At 41.6% G+C, this 14,766-nt stretch overlaps 1 protein-coding gene across 1 annotated transcript in view; it reads right to left on the bottom strand.

Moving 5' to 3' along the window:
* Nucleotides 1-8,008: 8,008 nt before the first annotated feature.
* Nucleotides 8,009-14,766, bottom strand: part of MAP3K1 (mitogen-activated protein kinase kinase kinase 1) — a gene marked incomplete at its 5' end in the record, with an annotated part of 64,166 nt that continues 57,408 nt past the window's right edge. The window contains 6 exons of the mRNA XM_054178276.1: nucleotides 8,009-8,462; nucleotides 10,206-10,337; nucleotides 10,798-10,940; nucleotides 11,933-12,064; nucleotides 12,912-13,074; nucleotides 14,449-14,601. Of these exons, the coding sequence (XP_054034251.1) occupies nucleotides 8,313-8,462; nucleotides 10,206-10,337; nucleotides 10,798-10,940; nucleotides 11,933-12,064; nucleotides 12,912-13,074; nucleotides 14,449-14,601 (873 nt within the window). The remainder of the gene's footprint in view (nucleotides 8,463-10,205; nucleotides 10,338-10,797; nucleotides 10,941-11,932; nucleotides 12,065-12,911; nucleotides 13,075-14,448; nucleotides 14,602-14,766) is intronic.

Here is a 14,766-nt window from a genome sequence, read left to right as displayed (position 1 = left end):
TGGTCCTTGTCTGAAAACATAACAAACTGGTTTGAAATTGGTAAAACCTCTATGGACAAGGGAAGGGGACATGGTCCGAGGATAGTACCAAGGCCTTTGACACCATCCCCCACAGCCAACTCCTGGCCAAGCTGTCAGCTCATGGCTTGGACAGCAGCACTCTGTGCTAGTTTAGGAAGTGGCTGGAGGGCCGAACCGGAGAGTGATGGCGAGTGGTGCCACATCCAGCTGGCAGCCAGGCACCAGTGGTGTGCCCCAGGGATCAGTGCTGGGCCCCATGCTCTTTAATATCTTTATTGATGATCTGGATGAAGGGATTGAGTCCACCATTAGTAAGTTTGCAGACAATACCAAGTTTGGGACAGGTGTTGATGTGTTAGAGGGTAGAAGGGCTCTGCAGAGGGACCTTGACAGGCTGGACAGATCGGCTGAGTCCAACATGATGTCATTTAACAAGTTCAGGTTCTGGGTGCTGCCCTTTGGTCACAACAACCCCATGCAATGCTACAGGCTGGGGTCAGAGTGGCTGGGAGCAGCCAAGCAGAAAGGGACCTGGGGGTACTGGTTGACAGGAGGCTGAATGTGAGCCAGCAGTGTGCCCAGGTGGCCAAGAGGGCCAATGGCATCCTGGCCTGTATTAGGAATAGTGTGGCCAGCAGGAGCAGGAAAGTCATTCTGCCCAGGTACTCAGCCCTAGTTAGGCCACACCTTGAGTCATGTGTCCAGGTCTGGGCCCCTCAATTTAAGAAGGACATTGAGACACTTGAACATGCCTCAAGCTCACAGTCTCAAGCTGCGCCAGGGGAGGTTTAGACTCAAGGTGAGGAGAAAGTTCTTCACTGAGCGAGTTGTTCATCATTGGAATGTGCTGCCCAGGGAGGTGGTGGAGTCACCGTCCCTGGAGGTGTTCAAGGGGAGATTGGATGTGGCACTTGGTGCCATGGTCTAGTCATGAGGTCTGTTGAGACAGGTTGGACTTGATGATCCTTGGGGTCTCTTCCAACCTTAGTTATACTGTGAGACTGTGATGTCCAGAGAAGGGCAGCAAGGCTGATGAGGTCTCGAGCACAAGGTCTATGAGGAGCGGATGAAGGAGCTGGGGTTGTTTAGCCTGGAGAAGAGGAGGCTCAGAGGAGACCTTATTGCTGTCTACAACTACCTGAAGGGAGGTTGTAGCCAGGAAGGGGTTGGTCTCTTCTCCCAGGCAACCAGTGGCAGAATAAGAAGATACAGTCTCAAGCTGTACCAGAGAAAGTTTAGGGTCAAGGTGAGGAGAAGGTTCTTCACAGAAAGTTATTGGGCAGTGGAGTGTGCTGCCCAGGGAGGTGGTGGAGTCACTGTCCCTGGAGGTGTTCAAAAAAAAGGACTGGACATGGCACTTGAAGCCATGGTTTAGTTACTCATGAGGTGTTGGGTGACAGGTTGGACTTGATGATCTCTGAGGTCTTTTCCAACCTTATTGATTCTGTGATTTCTAACTTGATTTATAAGGGTAATGTTATAATCTTCATGGACTCTCTTCTCTGCTTGGTCAACTACTTTCATAAAAGTTAGGTCTTCGCATGCTGCTCCTTGTATGCCATTCTAGTTAACATTTACCAATGAAGTCAGAAGTTACTGGCAAAATGAGATAGAACATGGCAGCATGTATGCTACTTGCCTCAGAAATTAGTTTAAAAACTAATATGGAGCTAGTGTTTGAGAACTGGGTTTGGGATTAACAGAGAAAGCAAGCCTCAAACCACTGCCGAGGCTTATGTGTCTTGACCTGAATTCCTGACAAGAGTTTGGGATTTCGTGAGGCTGGCCCACCAAAGCAATGAAACTATCAGGACTAACTTCTGGTCTCAGAGTCTTGCAAATAGTTATAAATCACTTTATTTACTTCATATTCACTTTGAAGACTTGCACGTCTTTCCCAGGAACAGATCTGGTTAATGATATATCCTAACCTGAAATAATTGAGGGAAACAAAAGGACAGCAACAGAACAAGAGGACACAGCTGTGCCAGGGGAAGTTTAGGCTCAAGGTGAGGAGAAAGTTCTTCACAGAAAGAGTAATTGGGCATTGGAAGAGGCTGCCCAGGGCAGAAGTGGAGACACCATCCCTGGAGGTGTTCAAAAAGGGATTGGATGTGGGACTTGAAGTCAAGGTTCATTGTTAGTCATGAGGTGCTGGGTGATAGGTTGGACTTAATGATCACTGAGGTCTTTGCCAGCCTTATTGATTCTGTGATTCCATGACATGGCAAGTTGTTTTCCTGCCATCTTATGGCCTTTCTTGGTAGTGACAGGGAAGAAAAGTCTCAATTTCATGGCGTTCAGCAGCTGGCTGCCATAAGGAGAAAAACCGTGCGTGTTTGCCACACGTGTGTACTGTGGCTCTTGAAAGTAAGATGGTCACATCTGTGGTTCACCTCTGCACGGAAGACTAAGCCACGGGAGAAAAGTTCATAAGGAGGAAATAGTGTCTTGGCAGGTGGGCAGGACATTCTTGTCCCACTTCAGCCTATGACCCTCACTTTAGAACACAGAATGTAACGTCATCCACGGAGATTAAAATGGGCATAGCTTACTATTTGCCTGCAGAAGAACTGAACATACCCTCTTCAAAGGAAGACATTTGGTTTTTTTAAGCCAAAGACTTTACTGACAACTGCTTGGGACCAACTGCAGGTGATCTCTGCCATCCCATTTTCCTACAAAGGAGATTGCAACATTGCAATTAACTCTCTCTCTGCAGAGAGACCTCAATAGGCTGGGCAGATGGGCAGAGTCCAACGGCATGAGATTGAACACATCCAAGTGCCGGGTTCTGCACATTGGCCACAACAACCCCATGCAGAGTTACAGGCTGGGGTCAGAGTGGCTGGAGAGCAGTCAGGCAGAGAGAGACCTGGGGGTGCTGGTTGATGGTAGGCTGAACATGAGGCTGCAGTGCGCCCAGGCAGCCAAGAGGGCCAATGGCATCCTGGCCTGCATCAGGAACAGTGTGGCCAGCAGGAGCAGGGAGGTCATTCTGCCCCTGTACACTGCACTGGTTAGGCCGCACCTCGAGTACTGTGTCCAGTTCTGGGCCCCTCAGTTTAGGAAGGAGGTTGACTTGCTGGAACGAGTCCAGAGAAGGGCAACAAAGTTGGTGAGGGGTTTGGAACATAAGCCCTATGAGGAGAGGCTGAGGGAGCTGGGGTTGCTTAGCCTGGAGAAGAGGAGACTCAGGGGTGACCTTATTACTCTCTACAACTACCTGAAGGGAGGTTGTAGACAGACGGATGTTGGTCTCTTCTCCCAGGCAAGCAGTACCAGAACAAGAGGACACAGTCTCAGGCTGCGCCAGGGGAGGTTCAGGCTAGATGTTAGGAAGAAGTTCTATACAGAGAGAGTGATTGCCCATTGGAATGGGCTGCCTGGGGAGGTGGTGGAGTCACCATCACTGGAGGTTTTCAGGAGGAGACTTGATGGGGTGCTTGGTGCCATGGGTTAGTTGTTTAGGTGGTGTTGGATTGGTTGATGGGTTGGACGTGATGATCTTGAAGGTCTCTTCCAACCTGGTTTATTCTATGTATTCTAGTCTATGTATTCTCTCAATACTATAAGATTCCAGAGTTCCATAGTAGACGAAATAAAGTAAGTTACCTAACATTCATCTTACTTTAATACTTCTCATTCTTGACACTTCAGTTAGTACAGTTTTTCTGTAAATCTGTTTTTCTGGTACAAAACCAATCAGGTATCAGAATTTGTCGGAAGATGACTGCTGCCAGTTTTTGCTGGGTAATTTATATGTTCATCTCTGCACAAACTCATGCAAGTACGGAGACTGTAAAGAGACATCCATTAAAACGCAGAATTTAGGCACACACACAAAAAACCCCACCCCAACAAACAACCACGGAACATTTGAAATTCATTTTCAACTATCAAAAAAGCCCAAACCAACCCAACAAAGCAGAATGTCGTAATATCTGGAGCAAGACAAGAAAGTGAAGCAAGCCCTAGCTCTGCAATACTTACTCAGATTGCCCGAATAAGGAAAGCACTGTTTGCTACTTAAACCACAAGCACCTTGAACCGTTTCACTGAAAATATATCAGATTAAACTTCCAAGATACACCTCAGTGGATCCTGAACTGATCCAACCAAATCAGCTCACATGACTTGGTAATTAATAGCTACATTTGCAGTAATGCAGAATTTAGAAAATGATGGAGCAGATGATCCTGGCGGCAATAACTGCGCACCTGAAGGATGGCCAAGGGCTCAGGCCCAGCCAACATGGATTTAGGAAGGGCAGGTCCTGCCTCTCCAACCTGATCTCCTTCTATGATCAGGTGACCCGTCTGGTGGACGTGGGGAGGCCTGTGGATGTGGTCTACCTGGACTTCGGCAAGGCTTTTGACACTGTCCCCCACTGCAAACTCCTGGCTAAGCTGTCAGCCCATGGCTTGGACTGCAGCACTCTGTGCTGGGTTAGGAAATGGATGGAGGGCTGAGCCCAGAGAGTGGTGGTGAATGGTGCCACATCCAGCTGGCAGCGTATCACTAGTGGTGTGCCCCAGGGATCAGTGCTGGGCCCCATCCTCTTTAATATCATCATTGATGACATGGATGAGAGGATTGAGACAGTTATCAGCAAATTTGCAGATGACACCACGTTGGGAGCAGATGTTGGTCAGTTAGAGAGTGGAAGGGCTCTGCAGAGGGACCTTGACTGACTGGACAAATGGGCAGAGACCAATGGGATGGCATTTAACAAATCCAAGTGCCGGGTGCTGCACCTTGCCCACAGCAACCCCATGCAGAGCTACAGGCTGGGGTCAGAGTGGCTGGAGAACTCCCAGAGAGGGACCTGGGGGTGCTGATTGACAGCTGCCTAAACATGAGCCAGCAGTGTGCCCAGGTGGCCAAGAGGGCCAACAGCATCCTGGCCTGCATTAGGAACAGTGTGGCCAGCAAGAGCAGGGAAGTCATTGTGCCCCTGTACTCTGCATGGATTAGGCCACACCTTGAGTACTGTGTCAGTTTAGGAAGGACATTGAGACACTTGAACGTGTCCAGAGAAGGGCAACGAGGCTGGGGAGAGGCCTTGTGCACAAGCCCTGAGGAGAGGCTGAGGGAGCTGGGTTTGTTTAGCCTGGAGAAGACAAGCCTCGGGGTGACCTCACTGCTCTCTACAACTACCTCAAGGGTGGTTGTAGCCAGGAAGGGGTTGGTCTCTTCTCTCTAGCAACCAGCACCAGAACAAGGGGACAGAGTCTCAAGCTGTGCCAGGGGAAATTTAGGCTTGAGGTGAGGAGAAAGTTCTTCATGGAGAGAGTCATTCGTCATTGGAATGTGCTGCCCAGGGAGGTGGTGGAGTCACCATCCCTGGACGTATTGAAGAGGGGATTGGACGTGGCACTTGGTGCCATGGTCTAGTCGTGAGGTCTGTGGTGCCAGGTTGGACTCAATGATCTTTAAGGTCTCTTCCAACCTTGGTGATACTGTGATACTGTGATCTAAGGGCACAAGCAAGTGAGGCTCATAGATACAGTGTTGTCATAACCAGTTCCTAACTTTATCAGTTAAAAAGAAACCAGTTTGTGCTGCCCTTTATCTGTGCATTCTTTACTGATATATATGTATCAGCTGCTAGTAATTGATGTGTCATGTAATAGTGGAAACTAAACTGGTAGTGTTGCATGCAAAACTCTGTATGAACAGTGAAGCATACACTGGATGTGTTTACATTATACAATAAGCAAATAAACAAAGTTTGTTCAAAAACTTTTATTTACTATAAAGACAAAACCCACCAAAATAGGTACAAATTATACTATATAAAATTGGTTCAATGGGGTAAAAACTTAATTAAAATATCTTGATATATTTAAAATAACAAAGGATAAAATGAAGCCAAATTTCTTAACCCAGAGATTTCTGTAAAATTTGCTTGCACAGTAAGGTGCTAATAGAAGTTAGCCCTTAAGCCCTGGAAGTCTTAGGAATCAGTCACATAGCAAATATAATTTCATTTTGAAAGTGAACTTTGGTAGAAGAAACTCTATAGGACACCTGAGGTAGTAGAAACTGGAATAAACAGCAGTAGACGTTATTTACAACTGAAGTACCAAATAATATTAAGAACACAAAAAAAAAAAAAAAAAGAAAAAATAATTACACAATACAATTTTCAGTCCAGCTTTGATCCAAAGAAATAAGAATATTACATCACATCTGCATTTAAAAAACACCACAGTTACCAGCAAGCTGAGGGAAACACAAATTCAAACAAACGCATTTGGACACCTAGAGACAGCTTAAGTTTGAAATGTGGTAGGCATGGTGATCTACGAAGTAATACTGATTAGCTGAGGTTCATCAGTTTATACAATTTACATTTCTGCCAGACACAGTATTAAACTGACAGCTGATCTTCCAGTACGTGAATTGGCAAGAGTGCATCCTTTAAAGCTCGCACATAAGAAAGACTCAGAAACAATCTTAACAGAATGAGAAATTCTAAAGTGGTCAAAAAAACCAAAAGTCAAGTACAAAACAGTTAGAGCTACCAAATTTCACATTTCAGTATTATCTTTTTAACTCTTCAAAGCCCACCAATCTTCCAAAACAAAGGAATGTAAAATTTCCAAAAGAAGCGTATCCACAACTGATGGCGCTGCCTTCTTCCTCCCCCCTCTTTAAGCACTGTCAGCACTGTCATTCCTGTAAACTTTTATTTCAGGTGTTTTACTTCCAATTTGCATGGTACAGTTCTAGCGTACCCTAGCTTATTTAGTTTGTCCTGAGTCTTTGAAAACCAATTCTCTTTCAGCCCAACAATCCAGTCCGACTGGCTTCTGAAGAGTTAAAACAAACAGTATTTTATTCAGAATGGATTAAACACAATCACTATTTGATTTAAAAAATATCCCCATTTAAACAAGAAAAAAAAAGAAAAGCTGCCATTTTCCTTCAGAATTACATGCATCAGAATCTAAAAACCTGCCTTTAAAATAATTTTAAAAACCTTTTTATTAAAAAAAACAAACACCTCCTATTAAAAAAAAAAAGAAAAGAAAAGGTTTGCACTACAGGTGAAGCTTTACTTCACATTTTACTTTATCTTTCAAGTCCCAAGTTTATTTCTTGTTCAAATAAATACCTTTCTTATGGTAATATTTCCAACATTTTCAAATTAAATTATCACTAATGGCTACAGTAAATAGATGATGTATGGCAGAAGGAAAACAGCAGGTAAAACTTACCAGTAGAGAACATGACCTCTGTTTTGTTACACAAACAGTTGGCACCTGCTCCCACTGAAGTACAAGATCCCCCATAAACTTTAATGGCAGTTAGGTTTGACATGAAACCTCTCTACATGATTTGCCTGAAGCAGCTGCTATACAAGAAGGCTCAATAACTTTTAGCGTGATTCAGACTAAGTTCTTTTATGCAGAACAGTATTATTTTTTTTCTGTTTTGTTGTTTTAAATAACCTACACTATCAGAGCCTTCAACACTGCCCTGTTGAAGGTGGCATTTTTGTTTTTGTTCAGGTTCACAGCTAACCTGTTTTTAAACCTCTCCTATAAGCAAGATGTTCCATAACACAGCTTGCATCTTTTTTTTCTAAAGACTATTTTAAAAGACTATCTTTCCCTGAAAGTTAAAAATATATTGAAAATAAACTTTAATTTCAAAAGAAATTACATGGTCAGCAGTGAATGCAGTGAACCACAACTGCCTGCTCTTACTTGAAGGAAGTTCTTCTCACGTATCCGTCAATGTTTGGATTTGTCGATCCAAGAACTTTGTGTCATTCAAAAAGGACAGATACAGAACTTCCTTTTGACCAGCACTGAAAATTGACTCATTGCAGAATCCTCTGCTTACATCTACATGATGTGACAGGGAACAATGATTGCTATATTAAAAACAGATCCTGAGCCCCTCAGCTACTAATAGTGCTGAAAAAGTGCTCCAAATAAAGTTGGAAAAAAAATCAAAATAAAATAAATCGCTTGTCTGCTAAGTAATCATGCAGAGTTAAGGAAAAATGCTTTTGTGTGCACACAGAGCCAGATGTTTGAAAGGCACAGTTTACAAATCTCTGCACAAGTCGTGAAATGTTGCATAATGAGCTTAGGTAAAGATCTTGATTTGTCAATCACACACTTAGGTAGGGTTCTCCACTGGCTTTAAGTCCTTGATGTATCTATCATTAAGGCCAGCAGAATAATATGATTTGCTGTGCTTAACTGCACTGCAGAACAGTTATTGTATATTCAGTAGCATCTTCTTCAGTGCTCTAGCTTTATACATAGTAGCTACCATGTGGTACGAAAGACTGGGTGTTTCAGCAGCTCCCTTGATGGTGGTCTGTCCTGAGGTTGAAGTTCCAGACACCGAAGAGTCACATCTTTCAAACCAGGAGAGAGATGTGTAGGAATTGATGGAGCAGTAGTTGCACTAGCAATCTGAACAAAGACAAAATAACTTTTTAGAAGTCAGTGATTCTTAAGTGCCTCCTCCTACCCCAGAAACATTCCACAAGCTGATCATTTTCATGCTTTTCCATGCTTAGTGTATTTCCTACTGCAGTTTGAAATTTGTTACCACTTTGTTTTATGAGTCTTAAGTTGCCCTTACATTTATTGCCTTTCACAGTCTGCCTCTCTCCTTGCACTCAATTTTCTTCTTACAGCCACACTCTGCTGAGACCATCGACTGAGCAGGCTTTTATGCCATACACAGGAACATTCTTTAGTCTACTCGTCACCATCACTGTACTGCTATAACCCAACTGTGAGATACATTAAGCAGAGTGATATATCATCAGGATATGTTAAGCTGGGCACGGTTACTTGCATTGTCTTTACTATTGGATGATAGGTTGGACACGATCTAGAAGGTCTCTTCCAACCTGATCTATTCTATCCTATTCTATCCCTGCTACCACCCTAAAGAGCAATCCCTCAGATAGGCAGAGACCATTCCCAAAATTAATTTTGACTTCTCTGGATCAAATTAAGCAAGATGATGGAGAACACCAGGGTGGCATCACCAGATCTGCACAAACACAGAACCAAGACAGGGGCATCTCTTATCACAAATGATTTATACTTTAATTAGAACATATTTGAATCCTGCTGTGCTAGTTTTCTTTTGTGGACACTTCCTCACTCATGCTAGTGAAAATGCTAATGATCACTTTCTTCACTTGCAGCACTATTTTCTTAATTCCTGCCCACAGTTTAACTAGAATTAAATATACCTAAGTTGATCTTAGCAAGAAACATGAAATGCCAACATGGATGACCTAGGAAAGGGAGGGACAGCATTCATATGCAGCATGGCATAATGGTTAATATCTTTCAGCAGCACCTGAATGAAGAAGATCAGGTTTTTGCCAAATGACATTTCCCGCTACGAAATATGAACAAACGAAAAACTTCTTTTGCTCCTGTGTTTTATAGAATTACAAGAAAAGTCAAATTCTAGTGTTCTGCATAGAGTCATGATCAACTCCATAATTTTTTTTTTAGCCTATTACACTATGTATTTATCTTAGAACAGAGCTTCTTCTGCATATTATTGTGTGGTGGCTTTTTTTTCCTCTTTTGAACAAGCAAGTACAGTTTTGTTGGTATCAGTATGGTATCAGGGCCACAAGGATGATCAGAGGGCTGGAGCACCTCTCCTATGAGGACAGACTGAAAGAGTTGGGGCTGTTCAGTCTGGAGAAGAGTAGGCTCCGAGGTGGCCTTCCAGTATCTGAAGGGGGCCTACAAGAAGGCTGGGAAGGGACTTCTTCGGCTATCAGGTAGTGATAGGACTAGGGGGAATGGAATGAAGCTGGAGGAGGGGAGATTCAGACTGGACGTGAGGAAGAAGTTCTTCACCTTGAAAGTGGTGAAGCCCTGGAACAGGGAGGTGGTTGAGGCCCCATCCCTGGAGGTGTTTAAGCCCAGGCTGGATGAGGCTCTGGCCAGCCTGATCTAGTGTGGGGTGTCCCTGCCCATGGCAGGGGAGTTGGAACGACGTGATCCTTATGGTCCCTTCCAACCCTGACTGATTCTATGATTTTGTATTAACAGCCCCAATATAAAGATGAGCTACTGCAATAATCTCTACTACTTGGATGCTTTTATAAAGTTCACATTATTGTATATGAAAACAAGTGTCTTTTTTGGCATATTGGCAACAAGAAGTTACCTCACCTTAAATATGAGAGCAAGATGATTGGAGTGTTTCTCTGCATTCCAGGGAGGTTTAGCACAAGCCATTTCTATAACGACACAGCCAACGCTCCACACATCACAGCTCCTACCATACTGCTGACCTCTCAGAACCTGGACAGACATAAAACAGACCAAAGCTCAGATTACCCAATTCAGTCTCTTAACTAAATAATTTAGATGAGAAAAAAAAAGGAAGTAATTTTAAGAAATACCATCAGCCAAGTGCATTCTGATTAACGTTTCAGGTTGAGACAGGGATAAGTCATAAATGCTGTAAGATTATAGAGCTGTACAGACCTTGTAAATAAAATGCCTGAGCAAGGGACAAAGTACCTTGCAAGAGTTAGCTCTTGATCAACTGGTCATTTAGGCTTTAGTAACAGTATTTATGATAGATTTTATAACAAAGTACTTAAAACACCTTTGACAGTGAGAAAATAAGTGTCATTAGCACCATGATGGAATCATTCCTAAAACATTTAAAACATATTTTCATGTTACTTGGCTGTACAAATTAGCTTAAAGAAGTCAAACAAGCTTTCTGAAGTAACTTCCAAAACTGGTTTCTTACCTCTGGTGCCATAAATGCAATAGTTCCCAACAACTGTCCCTGAAACTCCCCAGCACCCGTTCCTTTTGATGCCAACCTGGCTGCAGCTCCAAAATCAGCAATTCTTAATCTATGACCTGTGCTGTCAATTAGCAAATTGGCACCTGTCAACAGCATAATAAAAATACTGCTAGTTGGCTCTCTATTAAGTGCAAAAGGATGAACAGACACTCTTCCTCCCTCCATTTCGAAACTACAAATAGGTTGATGTTCCCCACTTCCAATCAAGGAAATCTAAAAATCAAGTGCAAAGCCTAATAATGTCCCTTTTCTGTTACGCCTGAATGACACTGCACACAGCTTGAGGCTGTTCAAGAGATTTAAAGGAGCAATCAAACTTTCAAAGTAGAGCAAACACAGGATTTGGGAACAATGCCTGGAGATAGAATAATGAAAGAAAATGGTGACCTAAAACCCTGTAAGTTTTCAGTGCTTGCAGCTCCCTGTGAAATTAAACCTTTTTTTTATTATTAAGCAACTTTGAGGTATCTTGAAGAGAACTGCAGAGCAATTGAAAGCTTTCCTATTTTAACAAGAAGTAACAAAGACATTTGCCATTGCTGTGTTACTACTTATCTAAGATCTCTCTAGTTCGTGAATGACTATATTGACATTAAATGGAGAAATTCAGTAAAGCTGGTATTTCCACAAAAAACCCAACAACCCGTATTTTGCTCAAACACTGTACAAATGAGTTTACTTTCAACTATGATGAAGGAAGAAAACTCACCACAATACTCTTATTAGAGTACTTAGAAAAGCGATCTCTTTATTTTGGTTCATTCACATATCTCACTACCATTTCAGTGTATGCATTTGCATTAATTTAACTAGCAGCATTTGAAGCTCTTCATATTTTATTTGAACAAACTGAAAAAACAAACTTTTCTGAAGTATTGACATGAGTAGCAAATATGCCCAAGCATGCTATGAACATTCTGATTAACTTCAGTAATTAGTTCTTCAGAATGATCAGGCAAACTCAACAGAAACACAGCTGTTGAGATGGTATCCAAGAGAAGTAACAGATCTCAAGCCAAAACAGATGATGCTTTCTGAATATTCTTTTTTCAAAGGCATTCAAAGCAATTCTCACCTTTAACATCTCTATGGATTATCTGATTCTCGTGGAGGTAAGAAAGGCCACGTAACAGTTGTTCTGTGTAATTAACAATAACCGATTCTTTAAAGGCTCCATATTTACTTAACAGATGAGCAACTGAACCACCTAGAAGATTTGAAAAAAACAAAACAAAACCAAAACCAACATACATTTTATCAACACTTATGTTTGGTATCAGTAGAATGCAGCAGTACCTTCTAAAACTGGAACTTGGTATTGGTATTCCAAATTTATAACTAGTTTTCTCCTTCCTAAAAACACATGGAAAAGTTTCACAGGCCAAAAGTAACATACTCAGTGACTTCATTACTTCATAGCTGGAACTATACACATTGAAGGAAGTAAGTCCTCATGCTTCTTAATAATTATATACTTGCTTAAAAGAACGTACAAACCCCTCAGTGTACAAAGCACTGTTGCTGATAAACTACACATTAATGCATGCAATGGGTGAACATTTAAGGTAGTGTGAGTACTAGCTTTCTTTGGGACAGTACATATGCATAGCCTCCAGTAAGCATTACCTCTTAGGGCTATTAACTTACATCTGTTACCATCCAAGTACCAATACAGAAGAACAAGTAGACAAGCAAATAAAAGCAGTATCTTCCTCTATTTTCCAGAACTAGTATATAGATACTTGAGATTCTGGACTTCAGTTGTGCCTCTCAAATTATTCTAGTAAGTGGGGCTTGAACTAAGCAAAGAAAATTCCTGCTGTTTAATTATCTAAATAGTATTTTAGAAAAATCATACTTTTAAGAAAATGAAACACCCTTAAGTTTTGAGAAAAGACTTTCTGTACTACTGCTTTTTGGGGGGGGACTTCCAGATACTTTAACAGTGTGGCAGATGAACAGAAATTTGCAAAGTGATGCATAACACAGTGGGAAACTACACAGTTGAAGACTTCACAGATACTTTAATTTTTGTTGTCACAGTAGTTGTTTACCTGCCATCCATTCAATAAAGAGATTATAGTTGCTCTTCTCACATGTAGCACCTAACATTCGAATAATGTTAGGATGGTTCAGATGACTCATCATCCTTATTTCTTCTCTCAGTGCTTCAACTACCTCTTCTTGCTCTGATGACGTGTTCCTGACATATGTCACCTGTTTTGAAATGAAGTAGTCAGACTTATCTCATGTAATTACCAGTCATGCAACCCCACTTCAGAACAGTCACAAGAATGGGTGGGTTTCCATCCCTTTTCACCATCAATAAACAGCAAGTATTTTTTTATCTCAAGACCCTCAGCTGAGAATGTATCTCCATGCAAGACAGCTGTAGAAAATTTAGAGTGATCTTCTGGGGATATGCCAAGAGAAATCTCTTCAAGGATGGAGTGGGGAAACTTCCCTCTTCATTCTCCTCTGCTTAAACCAGGAAAAAGTACTAATTCTTCACATGCTGGAGAAAACAAAGGCAGGCCTGAAATAAGATTCTGGCAGTGTTCATATTTGTATGATTTTTACCAGTTTAACCATACTATCTGTTTCATAATTAAACACCTTATCCCAGAAATTTGATGGTGGGGGCAGAAAGCAGATCAAAATTCCTGTAATGGAACTGCAATGAACTCCAGATTTGAGCTATTCTGTATTTCAAAACAATCATGTCTGCAAAGAATGTCCTCTCGGCATCACCTCCCCAGGAGGAGCCTCAAGGACGAATGTCAGAAGCAAAACAGTTTAGAGGAGGAATTGCTGATGATATTCTTTCCTTGATTAAATGTTTTGAAGTTGTTCAATTCCATAGGGATAAGTTCATTTAGAATTAATAGGAAAATGCTAGCACTCAGATTGCCTCTATGTTTGCATCACTGATTCAGATCTGGAGTACTTTAATTATTAAAGATTTACTTATGTCTAGAACCTTCAAAAATCTTGACTGAAGCATGCATTTGGGCCTCTTTTCTCAATGATACTTGTGCATCTAGCAACATAGAAAACACTTGCTTCAAAATTGGCTGTTAGATCAGAGGAAACAAACACTTCCTCCATTCAAAATGTTTTAGAAAAAAAATAATTGTGAAAAGTAAAGGGAAGCTACATTTAATAGCTACTTACAAACAGAGTATTAATTTATAATCTAGAAACCTGAGCTCCATGCCTAATTCTGCCACTGATGTATCAACTTGGTGAAAGTAAAAATGCATTTGAAGAACTGTGGAAAAAAAACCCAGATGCATAAAAAATCCCCTACAAGTTGTTGGTTTATTTGGTTTTGGTTGGGTTTTTATGTTTTGCCTTTTTTTCTTTCCCCTTTTCACTTCAAGAAGTGAAAAATTGTAAACATAATGCTAATATCATGCATGCAAAGACTTATTATTGTGTATTATATAAGAACACATCGCAGAACCAGCAAAACACACAAGAATTCAGTGAGAGCAAACAGCTTTCGTATTTAATACTCCAAAGAAATCTTGAAGACCAAGCATAGTATATTAAAGAAGGTGAGATACATGAAGTAATTTCAATATTTACCTGTTTTACAGCCATTAATGTCCCCGTTCCCACATCCTGAGCTTGGTAACAAGAAGAGAAAGCTCCAAGGCCAATTTGCTGACCTTTCAACCATTCTGCATCTTCTCTGTAATGGTGTTTTGCTTTGGTATGTCCAGGCAGGGTTTCTGGTGTCTGTAAATTAAACTGCTAATCAATTCCATGTTTACTAGCATTCATCTAAAATGTAGGCATTCTGGAAGGTTACTGAACGTCCAAGCTTATACGCTTCTCCTCTCTCTCCTCCTCACTTTGTACTGCACATCACATTTCAGCTCAGGCCATACCACCAGTGTATTC

Source organism: Dryobates pubescens, chromosome Z (assembly GCF_014839835.1).
Source record: "Dryobates pubescens isolate bDryPub1 chromosome Z, bDryPub1.pri, whole genome shotgun sequence".
Taxonomy (NCBI): Eukaryota; Metazoa; Chordata; class Aves; order Piciformes; family Picidae; genus Dryobates; species Dryobates pubescens.
This window is presented reverse-complemented; position numbering and strand designations above follow the sequence as displayed.